The sequence below is a fragment of the Apis laboriosa genome, unplaced genomic scaffold (genome assembly GCF_014066325.1).
Source record: "Apis laboriosa isolate Shangri-la unplaced genomic scaffold, ASM1406632v1 scaffold122_cov146, whole genome shotgun sequence".
In the NCBI taxonomy this organism is placed as follows: Eukaryota; Metazoa; Arthropoda; class Insecta; order Hymenoptera; family Apidae; genus Apis; species Apis laboriosa.
The window spans coordinates 414,879-430,910 of NW_025221084.1; the positions used below are offsets into that span (position 1 = coordinate 414,879).

Sequence of the window (16,032 nt, forward strand, 5' to 3'; positions counted from 1 at the left end):
TGCATCGGAACAGGTGTAGAAAAATATTAAAGGGGAGAGAGGAAGAGACAAACAAGAGCAATGTGAAAAAGGGCAGAAATAGTAGAAGAGGAAGAAAAGAAAGAAGGAAGAAAAGTAGTAGTACAAGAGGAAAAAAGAAAGAAAGAAAGGAAAAAGAGAGATAACGGGAGAGTGATAAAAGAAGGAAGAGAGTGGAGAAGAAAGAAAGAAGGAAAAGAAAAAGGAAAAAAGAAAGTGAGAAAGAGAGCAAGAGGAGAGAAAGAAGGAAGGAAGAAAGAAAAAAACAGAAAAGATCGATTGGAAGGAGAAGGAAAGAAGAAAATAGAGAAAGAGGAGGAGTGAGAGCAAGGAGAATAAGAGAGGTGGTTCCGAAGGTGTTCCAGAGGGACAAGTTTTTAGAGTGCACTTGCTTTTCTTCGTTCGGGGCAGAGGGTGAAGAAGACAACGATGGCCGGATGGTGGAGCTTCGGTGGTGCTTTTCTTCTGTTTTTTGGTATTCTCCTTGTTTCCTATTTGTACAAGATCAACTGGATTAAAGTGAGTCTTCTTTGATACCATTATCCTACTTATATTTACCTACATATATCACATCTTTTATTTTTCTCTTTATTAGTGTAAAGATTCAAATTAATCGATTAAACAATTATTTATTGATTATAAAAAAAATAAGAAAATAATTAAAATTATATTAATTTATTAAATTATTGTGATAGATATTATTAACAATTTAATATAAAATGAATCGGTATTAAATATGCAACATTAATAAAAATTATATTTTACATATCTTTGATAATAGAAAATTTTTTAAATTTCTCTGAAAAAAATAAAAATTCAAAAAATCTTATATAATTTTAAGAATACTACATTAAGTTTAAAATAAATTTACATAAATTTACATAAATAATATATTATTTATGATATAAAATAATTATTAAATTTGAGAATGATTTGATTTAAAGTTACTCATACTGATATTTCATAATTACATGATATTTCAGTCGTTCTTAATAGTTTAGTTTTCTTTAAATTAACAGAAAAACAAATAAAATATTCTTTATTGTATACAATTTATTTATTATAAAGAAAAAAATATTTATTAATTACTTATTTAAATATATTATATTATTATTTATAAAATAAAAATATATAAATATATACATACATATATCTTTATTAAAATATTAATATTCATTTTTTAAAAAAATATAAAAAAAAATGTAAACTTATGTAAATTCAATTTTTTGCATTTCTTTTTATTTTTATTAAATCAATTTCATAAATTTTAACATAAACGATACACACAGACATGAACATCACGATAACATTATGTTTACAAATGTAAAAGATTTCTTGACGTTCTTTCTGACGTCGTAGAATCCTTTTTCTTCGTGTCAGCGATTCTTTCAATCTTTAAAAGGAAAGCATGACATATTTCAATCTTGTATTAACTACTTTAAAATGAAAAAAATATATTTATAAATATTATATATATAATAATATATACATATTTATTTGTATAAAAAATATAATTTTTATAAATATTTATAATATTTATGCAATATCTATTTAGATATTAAAAATAATTAAGAGAACTAAAAAAAGATTCCAATTTTTTTTTTCTTTTAGATGATTTTTTATTATTTTCCTTTTTTGTTACAAATTTTGTAACAAATTTTAAAAAGTTTTAATTTTATTTTAAGAAATTTAATTATTACTTTAATCCTAAATTTAAAATTTTATTTCCTTAAAAAGTAATTTCATTGATATTTTAATATTTACAATATCAAAAAAACTATTATTAAATTTACATGACTATTATTTCAATTAATTTTTTTTATTACAATAAAAAATTCAAAAATTAAAATATAATATTTATATATATATAATTATTATATAATATAATATAAAAATATAATATTTTTTTAGGATCTAAGACTAGAAGGCGATAACAAAACAGTTTTAGCTAATCACTTAGAATCAAAGAAACGAAAATTGGGTAAACTGCCTCCAGTTTATCCAAACGGATGGTTTGCTTTGTTAGAAAGTTCTCAATTAGATAAAGGTCAAGTGAAACATGTAGCTGCACTTGGACAAAATTTTGCAGTTTTCAGGTATTTTAATATTTATATGTAAAATGATTAAATGATTAAAAAATTAAAAAATTTATTTTATAATTGATTTTAATTCAAGAAATTGTTAAAAGCACAATTGATCTTTATATAAATTTAATAATAATATTTATTATTATTAAAGAACAGATAATGGGACAGTAAGAATTTTAGATGCTTACTGTCCTCATTTGGGTGCAAATATGGCCGAGGGTGGGCGTGTAAAAGGTGATTGCTTAGAATGTCCTTTTCATGGTTGGCAATTTCGTGGTTCTGATGGACAATGCAATCATATCCCATATGCTGATAAAGGTAATTCAAATTATAATTTTATTTAATTATATGTTATCTTTTTCAATTTTAATTATTAAAGTTGTTTATATATTATATATTGATTATAGTGTATATTTTATTTTAGTGCCACATATTGCTAGAATTAAAACTTGGAAAAGTTGTGAGGCTAACGAAATTATTTTCGTTTGGTACCATGCAGAGGGATTAGAACCAAATTGGCAACCACAAACAATTAGCCATGTTTTAAATCGAACATGGCGTTATCATGGACGAAATGAATTTCTTATTAATTGTCATATACAGGTCAGGTTTTAATTAATTTATATACAATTTCATTACTTGTTTATTTTATAATATAAATAATATTTTATAATATAAAATAATATGAAACACTGAATGAAAACTCAAATTTTGTTTTTATTATTCTAAAATTTTTATCTAATATATTATAATATATATATAAAAAAAATAAAGTTTTAATATTTGAAGATTAAGAATAATTAAAATAAAGATTTCAATCGATCATGGAAACTAAAATCAAGGAAACCAAATTATCATTAACATTTAGATCGGCAGCGATCTTTTAGTATTATTTTTTTTCTTTTTCTTCTTTTTTTTTTTTTTTTTAGATGTGTTAAATAAAGCTGATGGATATTTGAAATAAGAAATGGACTCCTTGATTGCAGCCTCCATGACAAATTCTAAGAATGATGATCGTTGTTTTGAGTTTAAACAGGTAAGAAACTCATAACTATCATTCCCAACTAAAACAAAATTAAGATGTTAATTAATAAAATAAAAATAATTAAAATTAGTTAATTAAAATAGTTAAAATTAATATGACAAAAATAATGAAAATATTATACAATTATATTAAATATACAAAAATAAATATTTTACAAAAAATTATTAAAAGTTATAGATAAACCATATTTGATTTTTATTTTATTCAATATCAAATAAAAATAAAAAATTGATAATAATAAAATATTTAATTAAAAATAAAGTTAGACAAAATATTATAATATAAATATTATAATTTTCAGGAAGTTGCAGAAAATGGTGCTGATTCAGCACATCTTAGTGCAGTACATGGTCCAGCAATATTTACAAAAATTGCAAATTTTTTTTCTTCTTTCGCTCGACATTCATGGACAAACGTTAATTGGACACCACATAATTCTTTTTTAAAATCCCAAGATTCTAAAGAAATCAAAGCAATAAAACAAGATGATGAAAACTTAAGACATAGAGCATATATGACTTTAAGACACAGTCTAATTCTATTTGAGAAATTTAAATTTTTACAATTGGATGTAAATGTTCAACAAATAGGCCCAGGATATGTCGAACTTATGATGCATACTTCTTTGGGATCAATGTGTATTTTTCAGACAGTAACACCAATGGAACCCCTTTTACAAAAGGTTCTTAAAATTTTAAATATATAACATTATTAAAATTTTTCTACATTTTTTTTCTACATTTTATTTGTATTTTTTTTTAACTATATGTTATATATTATTAATTATATACTAATTTATTAAAAGAATACAATTTTCCTTAAAAAATAATAAACTTATTTCTTAGAAAAAATTTAAATTTCAGTAAAAAAATTAATTACTGCATTATTTTGAATCATTGTTTTTTTATTTATTAAGAAATATTTTCTTTATTGTAATTATTGTTATTATCATTTTTATTATTAGGTGACTCATTTACTATATTCTCCTCCTCTGCTTGGTCCATATGCTAGTATGTTATTCTTAGCAGAATGCTTAATGTTTGAAAGAGATGTAGCCATTTGGAATCGAAAGAAGTTCGAAAAACAACCTCTCTTGGTCAAAGAAGATAAAAGCATACTTGCTTATCGCAGATGGTATGCTCAATTTTATTCGCAGCACAGTCCAAGTTATCATTCTGCCATTAAATCTTTACAATGGTAAATTTTTTATATTGAAAAAATTTTTGTATTTTTGACGGAACTCAAATTTTATTATATAAATTATAATATTAATGAAAATTGAAAAAATAATTCATTTATAATGTTAATAATAAATTGAAAATATTTACAATGAAAGATTTATAAAGAAAATGGGAAGATGATGTATTTAATCTAAAATTCAAATATATTATATTATTCCTATATATTTAAATATATATTATATTATTCCTATATATTTAAATATCTATATCCTATATATTTAAATTGAATTCTCCATAATATAATATAATATCTTTTTTATAAAAAAAATGAACATTCATATTTTTACAACCTTATTTCCTTTTTTAATAAATATTATTAGAAATAATAAATATTATTCAAGAAGATAGATTTGAATTTATATTATCTTAAAATCTTCTTATATAATTCAGATTCAATAAAAAAAAATAATCATGATATCTATATAAATCACGTTATAGTTGATTGGTTAATCAAATCAGTGGCGGCTCTTCAATACCTTAAAAACAGTATAGGCTGCTATAAAAAATTTATTTTCGTCACAAGAAAAAAACATGACTTCTGAAATAGATCTAGATGATGTGAGTAATTTAAATTTTTCGCGGTTTTTCCTATTTGACTATTGTATTTAATGTTATGTTATTTTAATATTTTGGCGGTTATTATATTGAAACATAACCTTAATTTGATTGCTTTTTTATTAATTACTTTGTAATATATTTTAGTTATAATTCAAAAATCAAAGAATTAAAAAATTAATAATTAATATTTTATTATAATTTAAAATATATAATGATCATATAGTAATTTATAATTACTTAGATCTAAAAAATAATAGGTATAAAAAATTTATCAAAAGTTTTGCTATAAAGAAATTATCTAAAATATAAGCAATAAAAAATAAAATTTAAAATAAAAAAATTTAATACTAATTCAAATAATAAACAAACAAACAAAAAATGTAAATAATAATAATTTTCATTTATGTTATATGTCTAAATGTTTTCTACAAAAAGAATAAAACATTAATAAAAATATTAATCTATGCATAAATTTAATTATCGAAATAAGTATATAAATTATATATTAATATATAATATTAATATTAATATTAATAATAATTTTTATTTGTTAATATTAATCAGTGCACGTGTTTGTACTTTGTTATTCTATTTTCAAAAACTAACATAGAAAGAAATAGATAAAACCAATAAAAAATTATATATATATATTATATGTTAGCAATAATAAAAAAATAATTGAATGAAATTAAATTTGAATTTATAAATAATACATTATATGTAGTAATTAATAAATTAATAAATAAAAAATATAATTGCTTAATAATCTCTTATATAAAATGTTTTTTTTAGAAAAATCAATATTTTACTTAAAAATTAAAAAAAATTTAATATATTAATTAATAATAAATTTAATAATAAATTTAATATATTAATTATAAATTTACATATCAATTATATATCATATAAACATTTAAATATCAAGTAATGTAATCAAAAAATTTTAAAAATTTTTCAAAAAGTTTTAATGAGCTAATGTAAAAAAAAAAATTTATTACTTTTATACTTGATTGTTATAAAATTATAATTTATTGATTAGTACTATAAAGTTTTACTATGTAAATTAGTAATATAAATCTGATCTATATAATTTTTTTCTCCAAATTTTAATTAATTATTGAAATTATTTTTCTTTTTATTATATTTATAAATTCTTATTAAATATTTTTTCCTTATGTTTGTAAGTTTTTAATTGTTAAATGCACTATTACTAATTGAAACTTTTTTATAATTTTTTGCTTATATTAAAATCCTTTTTCAATAATATTTTAAAGAAATAATAGAATTCATCATGATGAGATAATAATAATAATCTTTAAGAACAATTTTCTTTTATATTTATGCTGTAAAATTTTCTTTATATAAGAATACAATGTATATTAAAAAAATTTTAAACTTTAACTATTGATTTAAAATATATTTTTTTAGCAATTCCTTAAATATCTTTTTTTTTATATAGTTCCCAACATTAAAATTAAAACATGTCCATGTCAAGGACAAAAAAAATTTATTAAGGACAATAAACACAATGTTGACAGGTGGATGTAATTCTTTACAGGTACAATGTTTTTAAACAATTTAATTAATATTTTTTTTTAATATTAATTTTTTATGCGCATAAATTTTTATTTTAAATATATATATATATATATTATTCATAATTTAATAATAATAAAATAATTCATAATATAATCTTAATTTCACTTAAAAATTCTGATTTCAGATAGTTACAGATTTTGATTTAACATTAACAAAACAACATATAAATGGAAAAAAGGTTCTTAGTAGTTTTGGTATGTAAACATGTAATTAGTATTTTATTGTAATAAAAAATATATATATTATATATATAATTTTATATATAAAATTTTTATTATAATAAAGTAAATAAAATACAATTTTTTTTGAAATTTAAAAAAAAAATAGGAATTTTTAGCAAATGCAAGCAACTTCCAGAAATATATACAAAAGAATCAAATCGTCTTTATAAAAAGTATAGGCCGATTGAAATAGATCCTGATTTATCAATTCAAATAAAAACAGAAGCAATGACAGATTGGATGATAGCTGCAGAAGAAATACTAAAAGGAATACCTTTTGATCCTAATGAAATATCAGAAGTAAGCAAGATTTATGGAACAAATTTAAGGGATGGTACAAAAGAACTTTTAACGAAATTATATCTTGCTGAAGTTCCAGTACTGGTTTTTAGTGCTGGTTTAGGAGATATTGTTCAAGCTATTTTAGAAAACCAAGAAATTTTATTTAATAATGTAAAGGTAATGATATTTTAAACACAACTCTTTTTATAAATTTAACTTTTTAAAAATATATAATACTAATGATAATAATAATATACGTAATAAAATAAAAGTAAATATAATAATAAAAATTACTTTAATCTTTTAGATAATCTCAAATTTTCTTAAGTATGAAGATGGGAAATTAGCAGGATTTCAAAATAAAGGACTAATTCATGTTTTTAATAAAAATGAACATGCTATAGAACAAGAATATTTTAAAGTTTTTGAAAAAAGAAAAAATATTCTTTTAATGGGTGATACTATAGGTGATGCATCAATGGTTGATGGAATGTTAAATACATGTGCTGTTTTAAAAATTGGTTTTCTTTATGATAATGTAGGTATTCATGTAGTAATAATTTATATATTCATATTTGAAAAATATTATGAAAAATAATTATGTAGTATATTCAAATATATTAATAAATAATATATAAATAATTAATAATAATAATATATATTTTTTATTTAAAATGTATATTAGATTATTATATTTGATTTATATTAACATACATACATAATTAATTTGAATGAAATTATGAATATAGTATAATTTGATATGTCTTAAATAATCTTACAATTTCAATATATAATTATATACAATATATGTAATATATAGTTATTTTGAAATAAACTTACAAATTGAATTTTTTACAGGTTGAAAGTAGTCTGGCTTCATATATGGAAAAATTTGATATTGTCTTAGTTGATGATCAAACAATGCAAGTTCCAATTGATATATTACGATTATTATTATAAAACAATTCAACTTTTTAATTTTTATTATTTATAAAGTATTTTTTTTTCACTTTTAATCTCTATCTTAATTGCAATTTATTTATTTTATTTAAGGCTGTTTAACAAACTATGTTCAAAAATATCATTTTACATCATTTTCTTTATCATTTATAAATTGTCTTTTTAGTGTGATTTTATATATTAGATATTTATATATTTTTTAAATATGTATGTATCTTTTAACATAAATTGTTAAAATCTTATTAATCTTATTAAAATATTAAAATAATTAAATAAAAATGTATTCTCGCTTATATTTAAATTTATATAATTTATCTTTTTAAATTAAATAGAATCTTATTTGTATTTTATATTATTATCTTCAAAGATGGGGACAAAATTTTGAAAAATGATATATATTTTTTTAAAAATAATTATTAAATTATAAGAAGAAAAGAATTCTATTTTCTGAAGCATAATAATGATATGTTTCCATTAAATAATATTCAATTCTATTAAATAATCATACATTCATGAAATTCCCTATGCGAATAATGAATACATATTACTTTAACATATGTTAAAGAAAAACAAATTGAGAACCGTTGATCATTAATTTACCTGATACGTTACTAACCAAAAGCTATTTTTGTGCCTCGTTTATTAAAATTTAATTTTGTAATCTAAAACTATTTTGACGTAAGTTACTTTAAATTTTTTTCAATCATAATCATTTTCTGGATGTTAAATTATAATATTCGATTAAATGAATTTTATAATAAAATTTAACGAGACAATTTATCATTATGAAATATATAGTTCTGAATAAACGAAGTCCGATTAATCGATTTTAATCGATATTAAATGTTATAGAATCGATAATTACAATCAAATTAATAATATTTAAATAAATTATTTTAATTAATTTCTAATTTCATTTAATATATATTTTTTATAGGTATTACTAATTATATAAAAAATTAAAAAAAACTTGACTAAAAGTATATTTTGAAATTAATAATAAATAAAAATATTAAATGAATAGTATTGCAGAAGCTTGTAATAATCTTAAAAAAGAATATGACGGATGCTTTAAGCTTTGGTTTTCCGAAAAATTTCTTAAAGGAGATTTAGATGATTCAATGTGCTCAAATCATTTCAAATTGTATAATCAATGTCTTCAGGTAATCAATTTTTTTTTCTTTTTATAAAATTCCATTTGAATTAAATGTTCAATTGAAAAATAAAAAAATTACAATTTTATATATATATCAAAAATATATGTATCATGAAATTGAAAATTATTTAAAAAATATAATATAATATAATAAATATAATGTAAATTATATAATATTTTGGAAATTTTTTTTAAATTTTGTAAAAATGGATTCAGTTACAATTATTACAAATAAATTAAAATATAAATAATTGTTAAAAATATAATTATATTTATTTTTTCTTATATTTATTTTTTTTTTAATTAAACCTTAAAAATATGTAAAATAATGCAATATGTGTTGTGCACAGTAATAATGAAAATCATTTGTAATGCATGGAATGTATGGATTGCACAATTTTATTTTCTTTTGAACACAATGAATAATGAAGCAAAATTTTTATAATTAATTATTAACGTAATATTAATTTTCAATCCACTAATATTTAAATTAATGTGCAATTAATTAAATTTAACATAAATTATGGAAGCTTGTAAAGAATTAAAAGCAAAATATGACCGTTGTTTTAATGATTGGTTCTCTGAAAAATTTTTACGCGGAATTTATGATGATAGTGAATGTGCACCATTACTTAAAGTTTATACCAAGTGTGTAGCGGTAAGTTAAATGTGACAAAAATTAACTTTCTTTATTTTTGAAATTCTAACCTGACTTTTATCTATTTAAAGTAAAGTTTTTATTTTATAATTATTATATATATATTATAATAAAAAAATTATTTGAAATGTGTGTGATTATTTAGATTTTAATTTTTATATTTTAAAATTATAAATCTTAGAACTATCTTAAAATCTTCTAATCTAGATAAAATGGACTATAATAAAAATTAATAAATTTCGTGTATTAAATATAAATATAAAAATTTAATTTTTGTCAAAATTTCAATAATTTTAAGAATTATGATTATTATTAATTTCTATGTTTGAAATTATATAAAGTCAATATAAATTTATATAATTATTTTGTGTTATGTTACATTTTATAAATATTTCAAATATACAAATTATTATTATTTATATTTTACTACTAAACAATTGTTATTTTGGTACAATTTAAAAAATGTACATTATTATGTTTCAGCAAGCAATGAAAGATCAAAACATAAATTTGGATGAAATAAATATAGCTCATTTAGGAACAGAACAAGAAAAGAAAACTGAAAATTGACAATTATGTTTTTAATAATAATTTTGAATTCTTTAACAGAATTTTTTTTTATATTTTATTATAAAAATGTGCTATATATTCTTTCATAAATAATGATTATGAATTTTCATTAATAAATACCAAGTATAAATATTAATTTTTAAATGTATTCATTTTTATTTTCCTATACAAAAATTTTTAAAAATAATATCAAGAATTTCTTCATTATTAATAGAACCAGTTATTTTACCAAGTTCTCTTGCTGCATTTTTAATTTCCTGCAAAGATATAGCCATGTCATAATTTGGTATTTCAGTTTTTTCTAAATAGCATTTAAGATAATCTAAAACATGCAATAAATGATTTCTATATCGAGCATGACTGATAATAGGATTTTCTTTACATGGATTTCCACATCTGAAATTAAAGATATAAATTAATAAAATAAGTTTTAATTATAATAATTATAATAAAAATAAAATAATAAAAATATAAATGTTTTATTATAACATTTAATAAATTATTTATAACACTTATTTAATTTTCAATTTTATATATATACACTCACATTTCTTCAAAACATTGTCCCAATGCATTTATAAGTTCTTTTAAACCTTCTTGTGTTTTACATGATATAGGAATAACATTTTGTTTTCTCCAACTTTCTATTTCATCTTCTTTAATCAAATCTATTTTATTTAATATTAAAAGAACTCTTTTTTTATTTATTTCCAAAAAATTCTTATATTGTTTTAGAAAATCTTCCAAAGATGTTTTTACAATATTTTCTGCACTAATTATGCATATAATAAAATCAGCTTTCTTTGAATATTCCTTTGTTTTTTTAATACCTTCTATTTCTATTTCATTTTCTGGATCATTTCTAATCCCTGCAGTGTCTGCAAGGATCATTGGATATCCACAGATATCTATTGTTAATTCTATAATATCTCTTGTTGTTCCTGGCAAAGATGTAACAATAGCTGCATTTTTTTTAGAGAGAAGATTTAAAAAACTGCTTTTTCCTACATTAGGTTTTCCAAGAATTGCTACATGTATTCCATTACGTAAAATTTCTCCTTTTCTTTCATCAGAAAGATGTTGTTGTATTTTTACATATAATTTTTGAATATTAATTTTAGTATCTTGTAAAACATTAGAAGTTACATCATGCTCTTCAGCAAAATCAATATAAGCTTCTAAATTAGCAAGAATATTTAAAAGAATAATACGCCATGATTCGTAGATATGATAAAGAGAACCAATTGTTTGATTAGAAGCCTGTTAAGATTTTAGTAGAAAATATAATATAATATATATTATATTATAATACAATTATAATACAAATATAATTTCTTAATATATATGATATAATATATAATATAATAATATGAAATGATAAAAAAGTATTTTTATAGAATGATTTCATTTATCAGATTGATTTCATTTTTACCTGTTTACGTTGTTTCTCAGTTTCTGCTTCGATTAAATCACCTATACCTTCTGCTTCAGTTAAATCTAATTTTCCATTTAAAAATGCTCTTTTTGTAAATTCACCAGGAAGTGCTAATTGAAAATGTAGCTTTGCAAGAGCATTTAGGATTGATGTAATTACTGCAGGACCACCATGAACATGAAATTCTATACAATCTTCACCAGTAAATGAATTGGGTCCTAAATTAATTGTTTATATTTAATTTTATTTTTTATATTAATTCACATATATTATTTTGAATTCATTTTATTAAAATTTTATTTAATTAAATTATATTATCATTACCTGGAAACCAAAGACATAAACCTCTATCTAACATTTCTTTTGTTTCAGGATCATAGATTTTTTTTAAAAGAGCCATTCTAGGTTTTAATTCAGATATTTTTGTCATTCTTTTTAAAGCTACTAATGCTTTTGGACCAGATATTCGAATTACTGCTACTCCACATTTTCCATATCCTTTAATATAAAAAGATTTTATTATTTAATGATTTAAACAGATTAATAAGTTCATATTAATGAGATCATATAACAAAAACATTATAATAATTTAAAATAATTTAAGTTGAATTCAAAATAATTTTTTTAAATAAAATATAAATAAATTAAGTATAAAAATATGTAAATAAATAAATATAAAAATTAAACAAAAATATAAAAAAATAACAAATATAAAAATATTATCAGTATTTTTATATTTGTTCTATTTTAAAAATCATTTTATCGAATTATAATTAATTATAATTAATTTAAAATACAACATAAATAAAAAGATATTGTTTATATATATACATATATACATATAAAAACAATATTTTTTTATTTATATATACATATATATACAATATAATATATTATATTTTAAATAATTAAATTTACGATCATGAAACGCATGCGCAAATAAATTAGCGAAATGTAAAATATTTGTCATAAAAAACAGTATCGATGATTTTAAATTACACATATATTATACAATTTTTTAAAGTTATACATTAATTTGATGAAAATATAAATATTGCAAAAGATACGGGAAAAAATAGAACAACCAGAAGAAAGTGCGTAAATTGTGGATGATTTAGATTCATCAAAGTGTTTTTGATGTAAAATTTGATGTGGAATAAAAACTGTATGTCTCCTTATTTTTGAAGTCATTAACTTCCAAATATTTTTATTTAAAAATATTCGTAACATTTGATTATTTAGTATATAAACTTTTAAACTTTTTTTAAATGTGATATGACACTATGTATTTCATTTATACTTTTTTCACATAAGGTTAGGTATTTAAGTATATAAGTAAGTCGAGCGAGATCATTGACAGGAATATAAAAATTAGATTAATATTTTCAATTTAAATAAAAATTAAATATTTCTTTTTAAATTAAAAAAGAATTTTTTAAGTGTTTTATTCATTTTAATATAAATATTTATAATGCAAAATCAAAAGTTGAATGCATAATAAGTTTATAATATAAATATTAAATTAAATTAAGAAAATGGCAGAATTTGCAAAAAATTTAATAACTAGTAAAGATGTACAAAAACAGTGTAATGATTGGATAGAATCACAAAAAAATTTTACATATATTGATGAAATACAATTTAAAAGGAAACAGATAGACGACAATGATAGTTATAATACTGATTCTGAATTTGATTCCGTATCAGAAAATGGTGCAAAAAGAAGAAGAGTTGGTTTACCAGTAAAACATGAAGTTTATCATCTCTCTTGTGAATGGATCAGTTGCAAATATGAAGCCAATCATGTTGAGAAATTTATAAATCACGTGGCCACGCACGTGTCAGATTTAAATACGCGAATTAATGAAAAAGACATTAATGTTTATATATGTCAATGGAGCGGTTGTTTATATGAAAGTAATGATCCTGATGAGATTTCTAGGCATGTTAATTATCATGCTTATCATACTAAATTAAAATGCATTGGATCAAATATTCGTACTAGAATCAAATTACCTGTAAGTAATTATTTCTACTATATTTTTTTAATATATGCTATATATTATTTTTTTAATATAATAAATAAATTTATTTTATAAATTTATAAATAAATTTTATTTTATAAAATAACGTAAACATATATAAATATATATAATAATATATTTTATTTTTATTTGAAATAAAAAAATGATATTATTTAAATATAAATTTTAATTAAATTAAAATTTAAAAATTTACTTTTATATTACTTTTAACTTATTTGATTTAAAAATAAATTGGAATAATATATGAGTATATAAGTATTTATAAGAAAAAAGTATATATATATATATAACATATAAATATATATATAATAACATATAAATTATAAATTATATATTTCAGAAATGTTGTAGAGATTCTGAATGGAAAAATGTTGTAGATCTTCCAGCACCACTTCTTTGTCGCTGGGAAGAATGTTTGAAATATTTTAGAAATTATCAATTATATTTATATCATGTAGCTGCTCATATTCAGGAAGGTCCAAGAGGTAACAAAGTTGAAGGAGGTTTAGAATGCAAATGGACAGGTTGTAGCAATTTATATCCTAATTTATACAAATTGAGAGATCATATACGACATCATACAAAGGAAAAAATTGTTGCTTGTCCTGATTGTGGTGCTACTTTTGCTTCTAATACAAAATTCCATGTACATTGCAAACGACAAATTCCAATTGATGGTAAAATTTTAAAAAATTTTTATTCTTTAATTCTTTTATTCTTTATACTTAAACATTACAATTAAAATACTATGAGTAATTTTTTTAATTATAAAAATGTTTAGAATAAATATTAGGATTTGATAAATAAATTATTTTTAATATTTATAATAATTTATATTAAAACATTGTTTATATAAAAATAATTTTTATTAGTTCAAGGATTCCAGTGTTCTCATTGTAATAAGTTTTATCCTACTGAAGGAATTTTGAGAGATCACATGCAAATGCATGTTTTTAATTATAAATGTAGTCTTTGTGATATGAGTTGTGAATCACCAGCCAGTTTAGCTAAACATGTTAGATATCGACATGTTTCTACCAGAAGTTTTCCTTGTCAACTTTGCAATCATGCTGCTAAATCTCAACAAGATTTAGATTCACACATGACAGTTCATACAAATGGACCTAATTTTTCATGTCATTTTGAAGGATGTCTATATAAATGCAAGGGTGCATATACTCTTGATAGGTATTTAAATGAAATTTTTATTTAATGAAAATTTAAATAAAAAAGATCAAAAAAAATTTTATTTTCATTAATTATAAAAAAATTTGCATTATTTTTTAAAAATAAAACTACATTTTAAGGCATATTGAACGAATTCATAGTATGCAAGTGCGATGGTATTGCTGTCATGAATGTCCAATAAAATATAGAAAAAGCTATAGATTAACAAAACATTTAATTGAAACACATCAATTGCAATTACCTAGTGGTCATACAAGATTTCAATATACTCATGATAAAGATGGATGTTACAGACTACAAATGGTTAGATATGAAGCTGTTGAAGAAGAGTTAAATCCTTCTATCAATCAATTTAAAATACAAAATAAAAAATTTAAAATTAAATTAAATAAAGATTCTAATGTACCGCAAATTGAGGTAATCTATTTCTTTAAACTTGATATAATATTTTAATATTTATAAAAGATAAATAAGTAATATATATATATATATATATATATATATATATATATATAAAATAACTTCATTCATTATTTATTAGATTTTTGAAGATTTAAATGAAACTGAGACAAAAGATGAAGAAAACGAAACAGAAGGAAAATCAAAGGAGGAAAATAATAAAGGAAAATCTATGCCTGTCATTTCAAATATTTTGATAACAATTGATGAAACTGATGCAGAAGGAAATGTAATTAGAAGTCGAGTTGTTGAAGCGCAAGAAACTATGGAATTACCACCTTCTGATGGGCCACCACTAATTCTAACATAAATTTTTTTAATAAAATTTAATAGTATCATATTATTATTTATAGTATCATACTATTATTTATAGTATGATACTATTATTTATAGTATCATACTATTATAATTATAATACAATTTTTGTATTATAATTTTAATTTCATGATCAATACTTATATATTTTATAAAAAATTGCAAATTAATCAATTTGAAATCAAATAATTCATT

General features: G+C 19.8%; 5 protein-coding genes across 8 annotated transcripts; 4 read left to right on the forward strand and 1 right to left on the reverse strand.

Annotated features, from left to right (window-relative positions):
• Positions 1–312: 312 nt before the first annotated feature.
• LOC122720233 (cholesterol 7-desaturase nvd) lies at positions 313–4,351 on the forward strand. Its single transcript, XM_043946795.1, has 6 exons — positions 313–537; positions 1,930–2,114; positions 2,257–2,423; positions 2,530–2,708; positions 3,452–3,832; positions 4,115–4,351. Exons 1-6 carry the CDS (start codon positions 448–450, stop codon positions 4,349–4,351), a joined length of 1,239 nt encoding a protein of 412 aa, XP_043802730.1. The 5' UTR covers positions 313–447.
• Positions 4,352–4,853: 502 nt separating this feature from the next.
• LOC122720234 (7-methylguanosine phosphate-specific 5'-nucleotidase) lies at positions 4,854–8,096 on the forward strand. 2 transcript variants are annotated; one of them, XM_043946796.1, is made up of 6 exons: positions 4,854–4,949; positions 6,409–6,507; positions 6,673–6,742; positions 6,876–7,228; positions 7,359–7,589; positions 7,910–8,096. In XM_043946796.1, exons 1-6 carry the CDS (start codon positions 4,923–4,925, stop codon positions 8,009–8,011), a joined length of 882 nt encoding a protein of 293 aa, XP_043802731.1. In that variant the 5' UTR covers positions 4,854–4,922; the 3' UTR covers positions 8,012–8,096. The 2 variants fall into 2 exon arrangements, with proteins under 2 accessions (XP_043802731.1, XP_043802732.1); XM_043946797.1 differs by lacking the exon at positions 4,854–4,949 and adding an exon at positions 5,156–5,206.
• An 858-nt stretch (positions 8,097–8,954) lies between these two features.
• LOC122720272 (TP53-regulated inhibitor of apoptosis 1-like) lies at positions 8,955–10,462 on the forward strand. The gene is made up of 2 exons (XM_043946858.1): positions 8,955–9,174; positions 10,309–10,462. Exons 1-2 carry the CDS (start codon positions 9,028–9,030, stop codon positions 10,393–10,395), a joined length of 234 nt encoding a protein of 77 aa, XP_043802793.1. The 5' UTR covers positions 8,955–9,027; the 3' UTR covers positions 10,396–10,462.
• Positions 10,463–10,527: 65 nt separating this feature from the next.
• On the reverse strand, positions 10,528–13,593 carry LOC122720203 (tRNA modification GTPase MnmE). Of its 3 annotated transcripts, none has more exons than XM_043946741.1 (5): positions 13,571–13,593; positions 12,155–12,328; positions 11,828–12,048; positions 10,943–11,655; positions 10,528–10,791 (listed from the first exon to the last, which is right to left on the reverse strand). In XM_043946741.1, the coding sequence occupies exons 2-5, from the start codon at positions 12,258–12,260 to the stop codon at positions 10,551–10,553; spliced, it is 1,281 nt and encodes a 426-aa protein (XP_043802676.1). In that variant the 5' UTR covers positions 12,261–12,328; positions 13,571–13,593; the 3' UTR covers positions 10,528–10,550. The 3 variants fall into 3 exon arrangements, with proteins under 3 accessions (XP_043802676.1, XP_043802675.1, XP_043802674.1); XM_043946740.1 differs by lacking the exon at positions 13,571–13,593 and adding an exon at positions 13,452–13,493; XM_043946739.1 differs by lacking the exon at positions 13,571–13,593 and adding an exon at positions 12,916–13,150.
• LOC122720202 (histone H4 transcription factor) lies at positions 13,179–15,941 on the forward strand. The gene is made up of 5 exons (XM_043946738.1): positions 13,179–13,848; positions 14,216–14,552; positions 14,748–15,063; positions 15,183–15,480; positions 15,605–15,941. The coding sequence occupies exons 1-5, from the start codon at positions 13,366–13,368 to the stop codon at positions 15,830–15,832; spliced, it is 1,662 nt and encodes a 553-aa protein (XP_043802673.1). The 5' UTR covers positions 13,179–13,365; the 3' UTR covers positions 15,833–15,941.
• The last annotated feature ends 91 nt before the right edge of the window (positions 15,942–16,032 follow it).

What these genes read in the sequence shown, in the direction of transcription:
- LOC122720234 (XM_043946796.1), top strand. Translation starts at nt 4,923, where the DNA reads ATGACTTCTGAAATAGATCTAGATGAT. An exon ending in CTGAAATAGATCTAGATGAT is followed by an intron (nt 4,950 to 6,408) that starts GTGAGTAATTTA and finishes TTTTTTATATAG; the next exon opens with TTCCCAACATTAAAATTAAA. An exon ending in TTGGTTTTCTTTATGATAAT is followed by an intron (nt 7,590 to 7,909) that starts GTAGGTATTCAT and finishes AATTTTTTACAG; the next exon opens with GTTGAAAGTAGTCTGGCTTC.
- LOC122720202 (XM_043946738.1), top strand. Translation starts at nt 13,366, where the DNA reads ATGGCAGAATTTGCAAAAAATTTAATAACTAGTAAAGATGTACAAAAA. An exon ending in GGTGCATATACTCTTGATAG is followed by an intron (nt 15,064 to 15,182) that starts GTATTTAAATGA and finishes CTACATTTTAAG; the next exon opens with GCATATTGAACGAATTCATA. An exon ending in CTAATGTACCGCAAATTGAG is followed by an intron (nt 15,481 to 15,604) that starts GTAATCTATTTC and finishes ATTATTTATTAG; the next exon opens with ATTTTTGAAGATTTAAATGA.
- LOC122720272 (XM_043946858.1), top strand. Translation starts at nt 9,028, where the DNA reads ATGAATAGTATTGCAGAAGCTTGTAATAATCTTAAAAAAGAATATGAC. An exon ending in TGTATAATCAATGTCTTCAG is followed by an intron (nt 9,175 to 10,308) that starts GTAATCAATTTT and finishes ATTATGTTTCAG; the next exon opens with CAAGCAATGAAAGATCAAAA.
- LOC122720233 (XM_043946795.1), top strand. Translation starts at nt 448, where the DNA reads ATGGCCGGATGGTGGAGCTTCGGTGGTGCTTTTCTTCTGTTTTTTGGT. An exon ending in CAAAATTTTGCAGTTTTCAG is followed by an intron (nt 2,115 to 2,256) that starts GTATTTTAATAT and finishes TTATTATTAAAG; the next exon opens with AACAGATAATGGGACAGTAA. An exon ending in TATCCCATATGCTGATAAAG is followed by an intron (nt 2,424 to 2,529) that starts GTAATTCAAATT and finishes ATTTTATTTTAG; the next exon opens with TGCCACATATTGCTAGAATT.
- LOC122720203 (XM_043946739.1), bottom strand. Translation starts at nt 13,060, where the DNA reads ATGTTACGAATATTTTTAAATAAAAATATTTGGAAGTTAATGACTTCA. An exon ending in CTGAGAAACAACGTAAACAG is followed by an intron (nt 11,656 to 11,827) that starts GTAAAAATGAAA and finishes AAATCTTAACAG; the next exon opens with GCTTCTAATCAAACAATTGG. An exon ending in GGACAATGTTTTGAAGAAAT is followed by an intron (nt 10,792 to 10,942) that starts GTGAGTGTATAT and finishes CTTTAATTTCAG; the next exon opens with ATGTGGAAATCCATGTAAAG.